General features: G+C 43.8%; 1 protein-coding gene across 2 annotated transcripts in view; it reads left to right on the top strand.

The window, feature by feature from the left end:
- CEP89 (centrosomal protein 89) overlaps positions 1–20,188 on the top strand; it is a 69,783-nt gene that overhangs the window by 35,075 nt on the left and 14,520 nt on the right. For both annotated transcript variants that reach the window (XM_049622048.1, XM_049622050.1), the window contains exons 10-14: positions 2,492–2,542; positions 2,707–2,790; positions 5,202–5,305; positions 8,845–8,960; positions 11,016–11,196. In XM_049622048.1, the coding sequence (XP_049478005.1) occupies positions 2,492–2,542; positions 2,707–2,790; positions 5,202–5,305; positions 8,845–8,960; positions 11,016–11,196 (536 nt within the window). The remainder of the gene's footprint in view (positions 1–2,491; positions 2,543–2,706; positions 2,791–5,201; positions 5,306–8,844; positions 8,961–11,015; positions 11,197–20,188) is intronic.

The following is a 20,188-nucleotide window of genomic DNA, read 5'->3' on the forward strand; positions in this document are numbered from 1 at the left end:
AGAGAGAGAGAGAAAGAGAGAGATCTATATATCTCACTCTTGATTTGGGCTCAGGTCATGATTCCTGGGTCATGGGATGGAACCCTGTGCCAGCTCCACCCTGTGCATGAGGCCTGCTTGGGATTCTCTCTCTCCCCCTCTCTCTCCCTCTGCCCCCTCCCTGACTCATGCTCGCTCGCTCGCACTCTCTCTCTCTCAAAATACAATACAATATCATATGGTGGAATGTAGTGCTGCTCTTTGTAACAACATAGATGAACATGGAGAACATTCTGCTAAGTGAATTAAGACAGACAAATACTGCATAGTATGACTTCTGTGTGGAATCTTAAAAAAAAAAAAAAAGCAGGTCAAAGTTACAGAAACAGTAGAGTGGTGGTTGCCATGGGCTGGGGGCTGGAGGAAATGGGAGAGGCTGGGGTATCATCTTTCAGTCACAAGACGAGTAAGATCTAAAGATTAATGGATAACATGATTATAGTTGATAACACTGTGTTGTATAATTGAAATTTGTTAAGAGAATAGAACTAGTGTTTTCCTTTTTAAAAAAAAGATAAATACATGAGGTGATGGGTGTGTAATTAGCTTGGTGATGGGAATGCTTTCACAGTGGAGGCATACAGAAAGAAGAAAGCAGACTCGTTTTTTCTTTAAAACAGGGATTACAGAATTCGATAAACTCACTGAGCAGAGCACTGTATTAGATGCCGCGAGGAGCAAAAAGGAGCCAGAAGGTCAGGTCCTTGCCCTTAGAGGATAGTGCACGTGAGGGGTGTGTGGGGGCGGGTTGGGGGTTCTGACATGTCAGGATGTGCAGCTGACTGTCCCCTGCTGGGATCAGGATAGGAAGCCAGAGAGGACACCTGTTCTCATGTGGTTCCTGAGAATTCAGGGCAGCTCCACAAGCTTCTGATTTTGTTTGTTAATTTTTTTTTAATGTTTATGTATTTTTGAGAGAGAGAGCACAGGGGAAGGGCAGGGAGAGAAGAGATGGAGAATCCCAAGCAGGCTCTGCACTGACAGCCCAGAGCCCGATGCAGGGCTTGAACCCACAAACTGTGAGATCATGACCTGAGCCGAGGTCGGACACTTAACCCAGGTGCCCTGGTTTTCTTTTTAAAGTAAGACTTAAGTTTACATTTTGCAATAACAGCTTTGAGATTCACATGCTCACCAGTTCACCCATATAAAGTGTACAATTCAGGGGTACCTGGCTGGCTCAGTCTTGAGCGTGCAGCTCTTGATCTTAGGATTGTAAGTTCAAGCCCCATGTGGGGTATAGAGATTACTTAAAAATGAAATCTTTTTAAAAAATGAAGTGTACAAGTCAGTGATTATTGTAGTGTCTTTGCAGGATCATGCAACAATCGCTACAGTCAATTTTAGGGCACATTCGTCACAACAAGAAATTTCATACCTGTTAGCAGTCACTCCCCATTTCCCCCACCACCTGCACTGGCCCCTGCAACTGCTAATGTACTTTCTGTGTCTGTGGATTTGCCTGTTGTGAGCATTTCATACAAACGAAATCATACAACATGTGATCTTTCTTGACTGACTTCTTTCACATAGCATAATGTTAACTCACGCATGCACTCGAACGTGAGTGGGGGAGGGGCAGAGAGAAAGGGAGAGAGAGAGAGAGAGAGAGAGAGAGAGAGAGAGAGAGAGAGAGAATGAATCCCAAGCAGGCTCCACCCTGTCAGCTCAGAGCCCAAGACAGGGCTCGAACTCACGAACTGTGAGACCATGACCTGAGCCGAAATCAAGAGTTGGATGCTTAATTGACTGAGCCACCCAGGCACTCCCCCTGCTGATTTCCTGACTTTTATGATGTTACTGCGGTTGAGTGAATGAATGTTTGTTGGCAGGAAATATACACTGAAGTATTTAGAGGAAAAGGGGCATGGTATCTGCAAATGTCTCTCAAACATTTCAGAAAAAAAGTGGTCATATGTACATACATGCACAAATGTATGCATGTGCATGCATAGATGCTGATGCCCGGTCTAGAATAAGAATATCTAAGGCTTATTTGCAATAACATGGATGGAGCTAAGGAGTATAATGCTAAGCGAAATAAGTCAGTCAGAGAAAGACAAATACTATATGATCTCACTCATGTGGAATTTAAGAGACAAAACAAATGAGCAGAGGAAAAAAAAGAGAGAGAGAGAGAGAGAGGCAAACCGAGAAACAGATACTTAACTACAGAGAAGAAACTGATGGTTACCAGAGGGAAGGGGGTGGGGTGGGGGCAGGGGGAGATGGGTGATGGGGACTAAGGAGGGCACTTGTGATGAGCACCGGGTGTTGGTATGGAAGGTGCTGAATCACTATGTTGTACACCTGAAACTACTGTAAAACTGTATGTGATCTATACTAGAATTGGAATTTAAAACTTAATTTAAAAAAAAAAAAGTATATCTAAGGCTTGAAATATCAGAGGAAGTGTAGTTTAATTTGCCTTCACCATGTGCTTTGCTCTTAGACTTTAAATATCGACGGCCTCCCATCAAAGGGTCCAACACCACCCTGGTTGGTAAGTGAAAGTTATTTCATTTCAGGCCCACGCCTTCTGGGCTATAATTGAATAGATGTTAAAAACGATTCCAAATTAAGTAGATTTTCTTACCTTTTTAAAAACGTGCTGGTTGTGTTCAGATGTAAGACCTATGATAACCTTCTTTTTTCCATTGTGTTCAGTTGGATACAAAGTACCTGTCACCCTTGTTACTGGCATATGAAGACAGGATGAAAGAGAAGGATGAGCTCAATGCCACCCTTCAGGTAGGCTGGCAAATGCCTCAGGACAAGGTTTATAAAAAATAAGACCACTTCAAACTTTGAGGAAACATTTTGAAGATAGGTATGCCCAACATCTCCTGGGTACTCAGATGTTGGAAGGAGGGAGAAAAGGGAGGAAGGAGTGTAGTGGTGCAGGTGGGGGGGAGGGGAGGAAGGAAGAGAAAGAAAGAGGGAGGAAGGGATCAGTGGGGCCGGAGGGGTGCGCGGGGATAGGTGAGCGGGGTGTGGAGGGATGGGATGGTGCCGCATCCATCGGAAGCCCGGATTCCCAGGCCGGCAGCCCCGGGTGGGCCGGGCTCTGGGTGTGCAGAGAAGACAGCAGCAGGGGCCGCTCCTTTCCTCGCGCTCTGCGGCTGCACGCTCCACTGCGGAGGGACATTGGGCACACATGGGAAGAGTAGGCCAGAGATATTTTAGGCCGACTCAGATGCTTCTTAGCTCTCTGAAGAACTGACCCCAGAGAAATCCAGTGGTGGTGGTGGTGGTGGTGAGGAAGCCAGGTGTTTGCTCATTTCTGCCTTGTTCAACTCTGTGTGGTGGGAAGGGCCTCCGACAGCAGACCCCGTTCTCATTACACAGGTGGCCAAGGCTACGTGGCTGTTATAGGTATAGGTTCCATCCTCTCTGTGTGCTCATTTAAGTGACCAAAGACATCTCTGGAATTGGAAGGATCCAGAGAGAAAAGTTTGGGTTTTCTGGACTCTCTGGCTGGGAGGGTCTGTTAAGTCACCCAGCCTTCCTTGTTATACTGTCCCATGTACAGTGGTCCACGTAGTATGGTTTTGAACCTTTTCTTCTAGACTTCCTGTTGGACATTTAATTTTGTAAGAGGATGAATTAATCTTTTTTTTTTTTTTTTTTTTTTTTTTTGAGAGAGAGAGAGAGAGAGCATGTGCACACACTCACGAGCGGGGTGGGCAGAGAAAGAGGGAGAAAGAGAATCCCAAGCAGGCTCTGCCCTCCCAGAGCAGAGCCCTGCGTGGGGGCTCAGTCTCACAAACCCTGAGACCTTGACCTGAGCCAAAATGAAGAGAAGCTTAACCAACTGAGCCACTCAGTGCCCCAGGGGTGAATTAATCTTATACTAATTAACTATCAAGCCAAACAACTAACAAAATTAATTTGGTGCTCCTTCTAAAACAGGGGTATGGAAATAGTCTTTGTAAATAGACATTTAGTAAATATTCTAGGCTTTGCAGGCCCTGTGGCCTCTGTCAGCAACTCTTCAGCTCTGCTGTGGAAGGATGAAAACAGCTATAGACGAAGTGCAAATGAATGAGTGTGGCTGTGTTCCAGTAAAACTTTATTTACAAAACAAGCACCTGGCTTGGGGGCTTTAGTTTACCTGAGCCCTGTTCTATAAAAGAGCTGCCAGCCACTGGGGAGTGTGTTTGGGCAGAAAGGTAAAAAAGAAGCTACATGGCATGGTTAAGTTAACTGGGTATAAGCATAAATGTCTAATAGCTGAGAGAAGAATGCAGACTGGCATCTGAGGTTGTCTCGTGCTGAAGGACGCCACAAGACACTGAAGCTGACTGAGGGCTGGCTGAGAAAAGCAGCGACGGAGGAGGCCCAGCAAGAGTGCCAAGAACACAGGAGGCAAAAGCGGGCCCCACAGCAGTCCTTAGTTGGGCGAATGACGGATGGAGCTGTCCTCACTGATGGCTTCCTGTAGGAGAGGCTTTCTTGTGATCATAAAGGGCCAAAATTAGGAGAATCCAGGGGCACCTGGGTGGCTCGGTCGGTTGAGCATCCGACTTCGGCTCAGGTCATGATCTCACGGCTTGTGGGTTCGAGCCCCGCGTCGGACTCTGTGCTGACAGCTCAGAACCTGCTTCGGATCCTCTGTCTCCCTCTCCCTCTACCCCTTCTCTACTTGCACGTGCGCGCTCTCTCTCTCTAAAAAAAATAAATAAACATTAAAAAAAAAAAATAGACTCCAACCCCTACCCTTTAATTCAGATGAAAATTTCTTACTTTTATCTAGAAATTTCCAGTTTATCCTCCAAAGTCTTTAAACAAAAGAAAAATTACAGTGTTCTTAGGTCTCTGCTTTCTTTCCTTCTTTCTTTTCTTTTTTTTGACCTGCCTTTATCTTTTCAACTTGTGGCACTCATAGGAAAATGTTATCAAATCAGGAACTGAGTGTTTAAAACCTGATGTTCTCTGTCCCTTGTACTCAGCATTGCGGTTGTGTCCTGCTTCCCACCAGACTGGGGAGCTCCCTGAGGGCAGGCGCCTGGTGCTGCTACGCAGCTTAAGGCAGCTGTTGCTGTGAGACTTTGCTAGAAAGCCGCTGACCTTTGACTTGAGCCACAGCGACAGCACTAAGGCTGAGAAATAGCGCCATGTGTCTGTGTGTGTGTTACAGTGTATATACATTTGTATTTCAGGAGGAAATGAGGATGTTTAGGATGAGGGTCCAGGAAGTGGTGAAAGAAAACGAAGAATTGCATCAGGAGCTAAATAGAAGCAGTCCAGTTACCAGCAAGGAATGGCAAGTGTGTTTCTGGTATATTCTGCTAGCTCAAAAGAAAACAAGATGAGAGGAATAAACTTTATTAAACCATCAGATACCTTTTCCTTTTTGTCACTAAAACATTTTCAGGGAGAGTTTCTAAGAAATTAATAAGGCACAGTGAAAATGTGATCTATTCTAAACTTGAATTTTAAAGATTACGTTTAAAATTCTAAATAGGCTTTTACGGGGCGCCCGGGTGGCTCGATCGGTTGAGGCTGGGCTCTTGATTTCGGTTCGGGTCATGATCTCACGGTTCCGTGAGATCGAGCCCTGAGTCGGGTTCTGTGCAGAGAGCACAGAGACTGCTTGGGGTTCTCTTCCTCTGTGTCTGCTACTCCCCTCTTCACGTGCGTGCGTGTGCGTGCACACGCTCTCTCGCTCTCTCAAAATAAACAAACTTTAAAGACTAAAATAAAATTGAAATAGCTTTTTAAACCTGAAATCCATCTACTCTCTCTCCCTTTTTATGTTCCGATGTTGTATTTCTCTAGGACGGTTTTCCCATTCCAAACCTGTTGAGCCACATCCTTTTTGCCCTCGTGACTGTTCCAGAGCTTTAGCACAGAAAGCTCAGGATGGGGCTCCGTACCACCAGCTCCCGTCTGGCCTGCCCTTTCCGTGGCCTTCCATTCCCTGACAACTGAGTGTTGCCTCACTCCGTCCTGCTACAGATGCTGCTGCCTCTCCCCAGAATGCCCCTCCTGCCTCTTACTCATCCGTTAGGGCCCTGCTCAAATGGCCCTGATCAAATGATGCTGGTCGGCGCCTCTCCCTGGAGGCAGAATTCCTCAGTTGCTCCCTTGTCTCAGTTTCTGACATGGCCCTAAACATACACCCTGTCCTGGTACCTGCCATACTGTGCCTACCTGTGTGTCTCCGTGTCGGGCTTACTGTGCTCGGTGAGCTCTTCGAGGGCAAGGCGATGTCCTGTTCATCAGCACAGTGGCAACAGAGGCCTAGTCAATGAACACGTGAAAGTAGAGGTCTTAAAAAGTCTAAGGGCAATATCCAGGCAAGACTAAGAAAGCAAAAGCTATTCACGTTGATCTTTTTCTATGTTATACTTAGTAATTTTTAAATGTTTTAACATCACTGAAAAAAAATTAAAGTACTTTCCGTATGTGATGTCCCGGAATTCGGAATAAGAGACAACAGCATTGCTACCATCAGGTGGGTTCTCCCTGATGTGATGGTCACTGATGTGTCAGTCAGGTTTGGCCTGGGCAGCTACTGGATCTTGGTGCACTGTGGTTTCCACTGTTGAACTAGGATTTTCTTCTGTCAGGGCTCCTAAGGTGCCTCCCCTCAACCCTCCTTGAATAGCACCCTAGAAAGCAGGTCACTTAGACTGCTTGCAAGAGCCCTCGAGAGAACTGGGATGTCAGGTTCTTCCTCTGACCTCGTACATAAATGAAAGTCAAACCTGGTTACTTCTCCTTAAAATCAAATAAATAAGCAGAAGAAAGACCCCACTTTCAAATCCACACGTGCACTTGGCCCTTGGCACCCTGCTCTGGTGTGGTGGTCTATGCCATGGTTGGGGAGATGTTAGGGCTGTGTGGTGCCTGTTGAGGCCCCCCCCCCCCCGCCATCTGGCCTCTCCCTTATTCTGAACTCATTGCCCTCCACCCCAGGGAGGGGTCCTGTGGGCAGATCTCCTGGCACTCCTGGGCACCCCTGGCACTCGTGCCCCCCCCCCACCTCCCTGGCCGCTGATCCCTGTCCCTGCACAGGTGCTAGGTACAGGACGTCCCCACCAGAGACTCGGGCACACCAACTTCACACGTCAGTAGAAACTGTCTCCTTATTTTCACGTGATTTCTCCATGAACTTCTGGGCCATAACTAAATTCTGCATTTCTTTTCCTGATGTCCTCTGACCAACTGGGATAGCTCATGTTTCACGGGCCTCAGTTTGCCTCTAAAATAGGAGGGGGTACTAAACTAAATCTGAGGTCTTAAATTTTTTTTTTTTTTAAGAAATAGGAGAATCCCTAATATTTAAAAAAGAAAGAAAAGAAGGAATGGTGGAAGGGAAAGAAAGGAAGGAGGGAAGCAGGTAGGGAAAAAAGAAGAGCGAAGGGAGGGAGGGAGGGAGGAAGAAAGAAGTCCCGAGAAAGTCCACAGTGGGGCTGGTCTGTCAGAGGCAGGACAGTTGTGGGGCCACAGCTGGGAGCTGGCGGGGAGGGGGGCTGGGACTCTGTCCCTCCCAGACAGCAGGGCAGCTCCCTCCCATCATGGGTGCCGAGGAGCCAATGTGCAGCCACTACTGGAGTGAGATCATTGCTGTAGCTTGACTCTTTTCATCTTTTTTCTCTCCTTCCTCCACTTCCCTTTTTGAACTTAAAGTGAAAACTTGAGATAATTTACTGGTTTACCATTTGCTTTGAATGGTAAGCATTTAACCAGATTTCCGAGGCCCCCTCAGCTCATTCCGATTGGAATTTTCAATCATGAAGGTTGAGCTGGGCTGGGATTTACTTGGCACCCCTGTAAGGGAAGGGTTTGCTCATGTGAGATTAAGGTTGGGGACTTTTAGTACTTAGTATGGTTTAAGACACCAGCCAGAGGATTTTAACAAAGTCATCGTTTTGGGACAAATATGCTATTGATTACAAGTGAGTACTTCTCAATTAAAATGAGAACTTCTAGGGAGCCTGAGTGGCTCAGTCAGTTAAACGTCCTACTCTTGATTTCTGCTCAGGTCATGATCCCAGCATTGTGAGATCGAGCCCCATGTTGGGCTCTATGCTGAGAGTGGATTCTGCTTGGGATTCTTTCTCTCTCTCCCTCTGCCCCTCTCCCCTGCTTGTGGGCTCTCTCTCTCTCTCTCTCTCTCTCTGTCTCAAATTAAAAAAAAAAAAAAAAAAAGGAAACTTCCTAAATTCTTCCTCAGTTCTAATTACCTACTGGTTTTAAAATAATCCAGTGGGTTTTGGGATTGGAGGTTTATATAGATGAAACAAGATTGGCCATTTGATAATTGTTCATAGTGGGTGTTGTGTACATGAGGGTTTATTAGCTGTTTCTTTTCTACTTCTGTATATGTTTGAAATGTTACATTTTAAAAAGTTACTGAAGTAGTTCATAATGGAGACTTTATTACTGTCCTTTCCCAGTTTAATGTGAGTGGGAGGATTAACTGTGTTTGAAAGATGTTTAGTATTGAAACTTGTCCAGATAGTCATTACCTGCAACACATTAGTGGCTTTCTCTTATTTTTTTTTTAATTTTTTTTATGTTTTTATTTATTTTTGAGAGAGAGAGTGTGAGCCGGGGAGGGGCCAAGAAGGAGACAAAAAATCTGAAGCAGTCTCCAGGCTCTGAACTGTCAGCACAGAGCCCAACGTGGGGCTCAAACTCATGAACCACGAGATCATGACCTGAGCCAAAGTCGAATGCTTAACTGACTGAGCCACCCAGATACCCCTTACTTGCTTTCTTTTAGACTCTGGAGTGTCTCTGTAATCATTCAGTACCTGAATAGCAGTATTTAATTTTGTAAATCAATTGTAGGCGTCAGCTTCAGACTCACGCAGAACTGGTTTTAGAGGAAAACAAGTTGTTGATAGAGCAGTTGGAGATTCAGCAAAGAAAAGTCAAGGACACCCACCAGGAGCGTCTCCAGGAAGGTGAGCCATCTTTCCATCAAGTAATGATGATGCTGTGATATCACTGTTGTCTCATACTTGCACCACCCCCCCTTCTGGTAGAGATCCCCTTCAAATTAAAAATGGGGGAAATCACGTTTTCTAGAATGTGTTGTTCTTTACTGAAATGCAGCTGTTTATGTTACAACATATCCAACCATTACCGCAGTGATTGCTTTCTTAGGCTCCGCAGTGTCCTTCCAGTCATTCTGTAAATCTTGTAAAGCAAATGTACGTGACCCATTTCGAATCTGCAGAACTGGGTTTGGGGGTGCTAATGCCATTCGTAAGAGGGAAAAATCATGGGAGGTGAATATTTGAAACAATGCAAGGGTCTGTTCCTGAACATTTGTGGCATGAGTAATAAGAACTCACTCGCTCTGAACAGTTTCTGTGTGACCTTGCCCTTCGTCAGAGCTGTGTGTGCTGTGATAGACTGTATTTCCCTTCGATACCTTCTGTGAGCACCCCTCTCTCCATGTGTCCCTCCCTGCCTCTAGGAGCCCCAGAGCATATGGCCTTGGACTTTGAAGTGGACCACATTGAGTCATTTCTTCTACTTTGGTTAAACCCCAAATTTATGAGCACAGAAGGTAGTGGCATTTTTCCCCCTGTGCTTTACTGATTTTTCTTTTCCAGGAAAGAATAACACAGGACAGGAGGGCAAAATACAAGCTGTCTTGCGTGAGCCAATGTAACCCCTCCCTTCTGTTTTCCCTAATGTTCCTGATTATTTTTAAAACATTTTTTTAAGTTTATTTAGAGAGAGAGAGAGAGAGAGAGAGAGAGAGAGAGAGAGAGAGATGGGGGGGAGGGGCAGAGAGAGAGGGAGAGAGAATCCCAAGCAGGCTCCACACTGCCAGCGTAGAGCCCAATGTGGGGCTCGAACTCACAAACTGAGATCATACCCAAACTGAAATCAAGAGCCGGATGCCTTACCGACTGAAAATGCTCCTGATTATTTAATGACTGCCCTTTCCACCCTGGGCACTAAGGCCCCCACTGCTTCGGCAGCTGCTGGGTTGGCACACCATTTGTTTCCACGAGCCGGGTCATGTTTAAAAGCGACAGTGTCTGTCAGCACGTCCGATAGGCATTTCTTCCACAGGACTTCCCCTTCAACTCCACGTGGCACGGACATATGTGCCTTTCCTCTGGCATTATTTGGGGCGGAGGAAAGAGAAAGTCGTTGAGCCTCCTGTCTTTGTTTTCAAGACCAGAGATGGCAGGGAAAATTAATTTTGTATTCCCTGAGCTTAATTTCTTTAAATGTAGTGGATCTGAGCAGGTGTGGTGACTATTCTGGTCACGGAGAATAGGGCCAACCTTTAGGCCTGTCTGGTTTAGTCAGCTGCCTATCTTATCTTCCCATTTCCCAGAGGGAGCTATTCATTTTGACCAACTAACTTTTCACAGAGTACAAGGATTTAAAGTTTTATGCTCTAAGACTTCTAAGTGCCGGTTCCAACAGCTGTCTGGGAAGTATCTTATCATTATGTACTACGGTGTTGCTCAGGCTGAAAATATTTACGATTTCCTTTAGATACAGGACAGAAAACGTAACTTAATGAGGAAAGGGAAGAAAAGCAATAAATTCAGTCTGTACTTGGGCCATATTTGATGTCTCTAAATACTTGAAAATCTTGCACTTTCAGGGACAATATCGATGTTGTGTGTCTGTGCTTGCGTATCTATGTGTAACTTAAGGCTTCAGTCTTTGGAAAGTCAGTTCCTTGGAGGCTAAAATCATGTTTTGATTAACATCATATGTTATCAACTATGATATCAACAAATTGAACCTGCTAAAAAATAATAATAAATAAACTGAGCCCCAGTAGGAAAATGTATATTTAGGGAACATTTAATATAGGGACAGTAATTTCTAAGTACAAGGCCTTTGGTATTAATTTCTAAATCCCCAAAAGATTGTTTCAAGATCATTTTTTATGAGCTGGCTCTCCTTGGTATTACCTAGTAATCAAGAATCCTGTTTTCCTAAGTCTTCTGTACCAAGTCTTTATCCATCTCATTTTTCAGTTTCTAAGCTGACAAAACAGCTCATGCTTCTGGAGACTAAAACCCAGAGCCAAGAAAAGGAGCTCACTCAAAACAAGGAGCAAATGGAAATTTTACGTACTGAATGCCAGGAACTAAAAACATGCTTGGATGGCAAAATTGCAATGAACGTCCATGCTTCGATTGTAAACGAATTAAAAAGGTAAGGACACAGGGTCTTTTCATTTTCACAAGTGTGAGCGTGTCACCGTGCGTGTGGTTTTAGGCGGAGAGGAGAGGGGTCACACTGTCTTCTTCGGAGTCTATTAGCTGCACCAACACAGGTGTCCGGGACTGAGAATGGTAAATCTTTTATTATTAAAGTACACTATGCCTGTCTTTGAGGGCTGCCATCTGCAGAGTGTGTGTGTGTGTGTGTGTGTGTGTGTGTGTGCGCGCGTGTGCGCACGTCCGTGATTTCTTTTCCCCCTACTGTTCCAGCCTTTATTGGTTCTGGACCCAAAGATAATTTAAACTAGTAGAACAGAAAACCTGGATATCCAGTAATAGGGAACTGGTTCAATTAAAGGATACAAGCATAAAATGCTCTTTATTTGTTTGTTTGTTTGTTTGTTTTGAGAGGGAGAGAAAGAGCACGAGCAAGGGAGGGGCAGAGAGGGAGAGAGAGAATCCCAAGGAGGCTCTGCACTGCCAGTGCAGAGCCCGACGTGGGGCTCAAACTCATGAATCACGAGATCATGACCTGAGCCAAAACCTAGAGACGCTCAACCGACTGAGCCACCCAAGCACTTCAAGGGAAAAAATATATTTTTAGATGAAGAGATTAGATTATAAAACAGTATGTATAGGATGATCACAATTTTATTTAAAAGGAAAATTTTATTTAAAGAGAAAGAAAGCATATGTATGTATGTGTATTAAGGTGACCAACCATCCCGGTTTACCTGGGACCGAGAGGTTTTCCCAGAATGTGGGAATTAACAGTGCTAAAACTGGAAGAGTCTGAGGCAAACTGGAATGAGTTGACTGTTCTAATATGTGGGTCTTTATCTGTATTTCTTATGTGTATAAATACATACACACACATATTTGTATATGGTCACACTCACATATGCCATAAGTACATAGAAAAAAAGACTGGAAGAATGGAAAAATATTAACAGAAATTGTCTTTGACAGGTGAAATGGGTGTATTAGTAGCTGAGGTTTTCCAGAAAAACGATGGATATATGTAGGATGTGTATATAGATATTTCTAGAGAGAGGTTTATTTTAAGGAACTGGCTCACACGATTATAGAGGCTGGCAAATCCAGAATCCACAGGGCAGCCAGCTGGCTAGAAACTCAGGCAGGATTTCTGTGGTACACTCTTGAGGCAGAATTCCTTCTGTAGGAACTCTCAGTTTGGGCTCATAAAGCCTTCAACTGATTGGATGGGACCCACCCACTTATCAAGGGTAATCTGTTTTACTTCAGTCAGTTGACGATAGATGTTTATCACATCTGCAGAATTCCTCCACAGCAGCATCCGTCTAACGTGTGACCGAACAACCGGGCACCATAGCCTAGCCAAGTTGACACATAAAATTAACCATCAAAACGGTAATTTAAATTTTCTTTGTGTTTTGTTTTAAAATATTTTACCTGTGTTCTATTATGAATATACATTATTTTCATAATGGAGGAAATAATTTTTTAAATGGTTAGGCATTCAGCTAAGACGGTTGACGTGGGGGAATAAATGAGTTAGGGCATGTAAAGTGCTTAGTTTGGTGCGTCAGTAAATGCTGGAACCCAGTGTTTTCGCTGTACTATTACATGTTGTCTGGGCCATACCTGTACTTTACTTTTCTATTCCAGTAGAGGAAGGAAAGTTTTTTGAGATTATGTTCCTCTTTGTGATTTTATTTCCCTCAAACACCCACTCCTGTGGCTGATGTTTTTTTGTGGATGTGTCATAGGCACATATTCTAGATGTGAGTGTAGAAGATATGAAAACCTTCAGAAGGAAGCCACTAATGGCAAAGGCAATGGAAGACAAGGCAAACATGTTGAAAAGGCAAACATGTCACCACATCTCTTGTAAGTGGAAAATAGGAGAGGAGCATTGTGGTAGAGAGTAAACTAGTCCCTACTAGAAGATGACAGAAGGCCTTTGTGCCAGCCTTTTTCCAGGAGGCTTTGTGCTCAGAGTTGACTGGTGGGGTAGAGGGTGGAGCAGTGAGGGTGAACACGGAGTGTTGACTCCGATGGTTCCCTACTGGAGGGCACAGGGTTTGACTGGAGAGAGCATTTGTAACATGGGAAGAGGGGCACGGCTTCATCAGGGATGGAATGTGTGAATTCGGGGAAGTCCGTAGAGGCTGTACCAAGATTGGGTAGAAAAACAGACAAAGTAAGGTGAATACTACAGACATGAGGTAAGCCAAGGACACCTTGGAGTTGGGCTGAAGGGAGCCAAAGTGCGCCCACCCTCTGGTTGCCTCAGGTAGGGGGCTCCCTTCCCACACTGATCCGGTAGTAAGAGATCCGCCACATGTACCAGAGCAGTTAGTTACTAGTCATCAGCAAAGCAGCTGTTGACCCAGCTCCTACAGTGAGGGGAGTCTCAGGAGGAATTTGGGAAAGGGCTGTGTCTCGGGCAAAGATGAGGTCCTGAGAGAAAGGTGTTTATAGAATAAAAGGGTTAAACTGAATGCTCGGTGAGTGTCCAGGGACGGTGCCTATGTGTCATTTGTCCTCTCCTGGTTCAGGGAAGTGCGGATCATAAATATGGAGTGGCTTCTCCATTTTGTCTTGTTTGTTCTGTCTGTTGGCAGCTTGCCTGGGAGGAACTGTGGCCCAAGAGAGGGCAGGAGGTTAGTCTCACGGGGAGCTGTCCAGCTGACTTAGAGCTGTGCGGTGGCCACGCCTGGAGGCTTACATTGTTCTTGGCTTTTATCATCACTTACAACTGTTGAGTCTACCCACGATGTGAACCAGGGTGTCACCCCACCTCTAAAGAAAGTTAGCAAACTTGTTTAGAGAGAGCTAAAGGTTTGGGGTGACTAGTGGTGTCTACACAAGGAAAGCCTTCCTTATTCTGGCTTTTGGGGCAGGGGGGTTCTAGCCTAAAGGGTAGCTGACTAGTCACAGAATTCATCTGTGTAGGCAGAGTCCTGCTCAGCAGTCAGTGATATGCCTGCTCAGGGAGATGCCAGGGCAGAAAAGCCATCTCCTTATATAATACCTACCAAATACCCAGTTCTTCATCCTAAAATAAGAGCAGACTCCTAGATGTGAACAAATGACAAGCATCATTGGATATAAAGGAGGTAAAAATACAGTGAAAGAGGGAGACCTACATAAGCAGAGAAACTCACTTCAAAGGAAAGTCAGATGGGGCGCCTGGGTGGCTCAGGCAGGTGAGCATCTGACTCGTGATCTCAGCTCAGGTCTTAATCTCAGGGTTGTGAGTTTAAGTCCTACATTTGGCTCTGTGCTAAGCGTGAGGCCTACTTAAAAAAACAAATAAAAGGAAACAGATAATATAGAGAATGCAGGAGATCTAAAACAATAAAATGCCATAAAAGAAGTGCAATTATTAAGAGCAAGATTAGAAATGATTACCAGAGGGACGCCTGGGTGGCTCAGTTGGTTAAGCGTCCAACTTCAGCTCGGGTCATGATCTCACAGTTTGTGAGTTCGAGTCCCGTGTCGGACTGTGTGCTGACAGCTCAGAGCCTGGGGCCTACTTCAGATTTTGTGTCTCCCTCTCTCTGCCCCTCCTCTGCTCATGCTCTGACTCTCTCTGTCTTTCAATAATAAATAAACGTTAAAAAAAAATTTTTTTTAAATGATTACCAGAATCTAAAGAAAATCAGGCCAAAAGACAAATTGGTCAATTCTGCCAGAGCACAAGGAGACAGACAATTGGGAATGGAGAGGAAGGTAATAGATGGAGGACCCATCCAGGAAGTCCAACCTTAGATCGTCAGGAACCTCAGAAAGATTGAAGAAAATGGGCAGACCGACATTAATAGTTGAAGGGCATAGTTGAAGTCTCTGAAGACTAACGCTAGGACCCGCAGAGTACCCGGTACGGTGAATGAAAAAGACCCACACCCAGATATACCTGAATGAAATATCAGTGGATCCAGAAGGACAAGACAGTCCCAGCACCCACAAATGAATAGCGAGCTGGGACTCCAAAGGGTTTCATCCTCAGGGTAGGGCGAACCGGAAACAAACCAGCCCTCAGTCCTCTCTGGAGGAAGGTTCCTTACTCCTAAAAATTTTGCAAGGATAGTGCCCAGGACACAAAGACAGACAGACAGACAGACAGTGACTGGGAACCAATAGAAGTAGCACATAATAATAAAGAGTCCAGATATAGAATTATCAGACAAAGACTATAAAGCAACTGGTGGCTGTTAGGCTTAAAGAAATAAAAGCCTCCAAAATATCTTCTGAGAACTAAAAAGCATCACAATACTGGGTTTGAAAAAGAAACAGAATTTTTAGAACTGGAAGATACAGTAGCCTAAATTGAGAATTCACTGGATGGGCTTAACTCTAGATGAGACATATCAGGATGGGGAATTAGTGAACTGAAAAATAGATCAGAAGCAGGTAACCATAGGATGGCTTGGAGTGCTCCAAGGTCGTGGTATCAGTAGATCACAGACAGGAAGCGACATAGGGATATATTTGATCCGGAGAGTTAGAGTTATGACAGCTGGGCGTCTTCCGCAACTGAAGACAATGTGACAACACGTGGATTATACTTGCCCAAGGAGCGCAAGCACAGTCGGGTAAATGAAGAGCTGTCTTAGCGAAAGAGCAGAGGACAGGTTTCCTTCAGAGTGGTTCAGCCACAGCAAGGTGTTTAACAGGTAACAGGGGACATGTCAATTGGGAAACAAACAGAACCCCTAAGGAGCTAGAACTTTATCACTGGAGAAAATGCCTTTCAGGAATGAAGCCAAAATAAGGATATTTTCAAATCCAAACTGAGTGTTGCCACCAGGCAGCCTACATTAAAGGCAATTCTAAAAGAGAGTATGCATCAGGAGGAGGAAAATAATTCGGACGTGGATGTATCAGAAACAAGGTAGAAATAAGAGTAAAAAAAGACATAGTGAGTATGTTAGTAAATGTAAGTGAACATCAATTCCATAGAACAATATCTTTTGGGATTTAAAAATACATAGAATTCTGGGGCGCCTGGGTGGCTCATTCGGCTAAGTGTCTGACTTTGGTTCAGGTCATATCTCGCAGTTCATGGGTTTGAGCCCCGCGTCAGGCTCTGTGCTGACGGCTCAGAACCTGGAGCCTGCTTTGGATTCTGTGTCTCCCTCTTTCTCTGTCTCTCCCCCATTTGTGTTCTGTCTGTCTGTCTCTCTCTCTCTCTCTCTCTCTTTCTCTCCCAAAAATAAACCTAAAAAAAATTTTTTTTTAATTTTAAATACATAGAATTCATATGCACAACAATAACAGCATATAATCAGGAAGGGAGTCAATGGAGTTTGTCTTCTAAAGTCTTTATGTCATTCTGGAGAGGAGAAAGGTGTTGATTCATTCTATAGTGTGAAAACATACATGATGAAATTTGTGCAAACAGAATGTGTATAACTTCTAAACTAGGATGGGGAAAGAATGATTTTTTCTTTTTTTAATCAGTCCAAATGAAGGCAAGAAAAAATAGGACAAGTGATAAAATAGAAAACACAAAATAAAAAGTTAGATTTAAAGGCAAATGTATCAAGAGTGAGTAGGTACACACGAAATAGACTGAATATTAAATTAACATTTGTTAAGTAGAGCCCTGGGAGGTTGGATGGTGAGCCATAGTGACACCACAAAGAAAAGTGAAATAGAGAAGTTTATAACTCACAGGTACCTAGAGGGGCCCCACGGGAGGTCAAGGCAAGGTGCCTGGGTACATGAGCGTCTGTGAGTGACATGCTAGGGTTCTTGGATGGAGACCAGATTGGTCAATTCAAACTAAAAAGAGCAGGGTTTTGGTAAGCTTCGGGCCGTCTTACCTATGAGGCAGTGAGGGGAAGGCCCTAGGAGGTGGAGAGAATGCTTATCACGTGGAGGAATACCACCAGGAATTTACATTTACCCATGACTCTGCAGGATGTGACCAAAGTCCTGTGCGTGGGGGAGGCTAGCATCCACTCAAGGCCTCGCGCAGGCCGTACACAATGGGTTGCGAGGCAGAAATACTATGGAGTGGTGTAGCTAAATTCTCAGTGGCAACCCTGTGTTGCCATTAAGCTATACATCTCAGTCAGAAAGGTGCAGAAAGGTCAAAAATGAAAGGGCAGAAAAACCCATACTACTCAAATATAAACCAAAAGAGAAATCATTAGAAATAATAAGAGATTTTAGCAAAGTTGATAGAAACAACATCAGTTTATAACAATGAATTGTATTTCATTGGAGGAACAAATATCTAAAAAGCAGAGTACTTCTGTTGGGAAAATGATAAAACCATACTGATAATTTCGGTGGGTAAAAAACTTACAAGTTGATAGGTTTTTGATTTGGAGAATTTTGTTCCCCGTTCAGTGTGAAGATGCTCTCCATAGCCTTCCGGCTTGCATTGTGCCCGATGAAAATCTGCTGTTGTTATCATCTTTGTTCCTCTGAACATGATATGTCTTTTTTCTCAGGCTTCTTTTAATAATTTTTCTTTGTTACTGGTTTTTAGCAATTTAATTAGGATGTCCCTTAGTGTAGTTTCTTTATGTTTATTCTGCTTGAGGTTGACTGAGCTTGGAAATAACTTAGCTGTTGTTTCTTCAATATTCTTTTCTATTCTTCTTTCTCTCACCTCTCCTGGGACCACTTGATATTGTCCCATGGGTCTCTGATGGCTCTGTTCATTTATTCCCTCAGTCTTCTTTCTCTCTGCTTCAGTTGGATAGTTTCTATTGCTGTCTTCCAGTTCTCTAATCTTTTTTTCTGCAGTGTCTAATCTGTATTTTTATAACCATACAGTGTATGGTTTCCCTCATATATTGCATTTTTCCATCTCTAGAAGGTCCATTTGAGTCATTTATATTTTCCATTTCTCTTCTCATCTCTCCTCATCCATTTCTCTACTGTCTTGAACATACAGAGCATATTTATAATAGCTGTTTAAGAATCTCTGTTGGTCAATGCCATCATCTCTCTCACTTCTGGAATTGTTCTATTGATTTTTTTTTCCCTCTGATCACAGACCATATTTTATTACTTATTATTCCCATGCTTGATTGGATGCTGGATATTGTAGATTTTGTGTTGTTGGATGCTAGATGTAGTGCATTGCTTTTAAATAGCATTAGATTTTGTTCTGGTGCACACTTACGCTACTTGACCGTAGTTGGGTTCTTTCAAAGTTTGCTTTTCTTGGGGTAGGCCCAAGGCACCTTTTAGTCTAGGGCTACCTTAGCTTCATTACAAAGGCAGTGATACCCTTCTGAGGGTTATCTCCAGTGCCCCTTCTGTTATAAGGTCTTTCCACTCTGGTTACTGGGCATGTGTACTACTCCTAGTTCTTGGTGAATGTCAAGAATGGTTCTGCCTCCTCATTTCTAATGGTTCTTTCTCAGCCTCAGGTAGTTTCCTCTCACGCGTGTGCAGATCAGTAGTCCTCAGCCAGAGATTTGTAGTGACTACCCACCCCCCTAAAGATCTCCGGAGCCCTTTCTCTGCCTGCCCCACAGTCTTTAGCTACTTTGGCCTCTTTGATCTCTGACTCCTCAACCCGGCAGGTCCACTAGGTTCTATTTGGAGTTTTCCTGTCCTGTCCTGCAGCCTGCCAGTAAGCAATTGTAGTACTCACTTTGTTATTTCCTTCCTCAGGGATCACAGCCCTGCATTGTGTATCGTCTAAAGGCAGAGAACTTGTTTCTTACGTTTTGCCTCGTTTTCCAGCCGAAGGGGTAAATCTATCCCTACAACTCTGTCTTGGCTGGAAGCAGAAGTCTTTGCATTTTCAACATTCTTCTTTAACCATTTATCATTAACCCAGTTGAATGGGTCCAATAAAATAATAGTTAAGTTAGTTTTCAGTGAAAGAAATGAGTTCTGGATCTTGTATGTTTTTGAGTTACAGTTGACAAGCTAACCTTAAAATGTCTACATGTCTACAATGTCGTCTACATTGTCATGTATTCCTGCTGCACATAACAAGCACGCAGCTACTGCCACGTGCCACTCTCTCCGCACATTTGACGACACCCAAACTGCTGTCCAACAAATCAGGTTCACTCACATCACACTACACAGATGTCACAGCAGCGTTAGATTGCTGTAAAAGTTTCGAAGCCGTTCTCTTAGTTTCTGTATTGATCTTGTGGACAAGTAACAAATAGCTGGAGACCGACACCCATCTGAGAGTCACACTTGGAGTAGCATTCCTGCAGAGAATCCCGCAAGTCTGTATACAGAATACAGGCCAAATGACTATCGGCAAGAAAATGGGTACATAGAATTTGGTATAATGATACAGTTAAGTATTCTACAGCCACACAAAACAGATGGGTGAGTCTTGGAGACATAAGACACTAAAATACATACAGCCCTTTGTGCACCTGTTGTGCATCTTGATTCTCTTCGTGTGTGGTTCCAACACTGGCACACCAGACTGAGTCGTAGCAACGCGTGGATAGGTGGTAACACTATAAAGGTATTCAAGGAAGCTCTGTGATTGGGGCAGGACACATGGGAATATCTGGGGTACTTGAAACGTTCTGTGTTTTTTATCTTACTATTGAATTATAGTTGACGTACAATGTTAATATCAGTTTCAGGTGTACAGCATAGTGATTGTACAACTCTATACATTAGGCAGTGTTCACCACCATAACACAGTTACCACCTGTCACCATACGCTAATACAGTATTATCGACTATATTCCCTACGCTGTACTTTTCATGTCCATGATTTTTATTTTATTTCATTTATTTTATACCTGGAAGTGTTAACCTCTTAACACTTTAAATAGTGTAAAATAGTTAAACCTGTTTTGCCCATCCCCCTACCGTCTCCCTTCTGGCAACCACCATTTTGTTCTGTTTGTTCGTTTTGTCCCTTAGATCACACATATAAGTGACATCATATGGTATTTGTCTTTCTCTGTCTGACTTATTTCATTTAACTTAATATGCTCTAGGTCCATCCATGTCATAAAATGGCAAGATCTCATTCGTTTTTA

This window comes from Panthera uncia (genome assembly GCF_023721935.1).
Source record: "Panthera uncia isolate 11264 chromosome E2 unlocalized genomic scaffold, Puncia_PCG_1.0 HiC_scaffold_19, whole genome shotgun sequence".
NCBI lineage: Eukaryota > Metazoa > Chordata > Mammalia > Carnivora > Felidae > Panthera > Panthera uncia.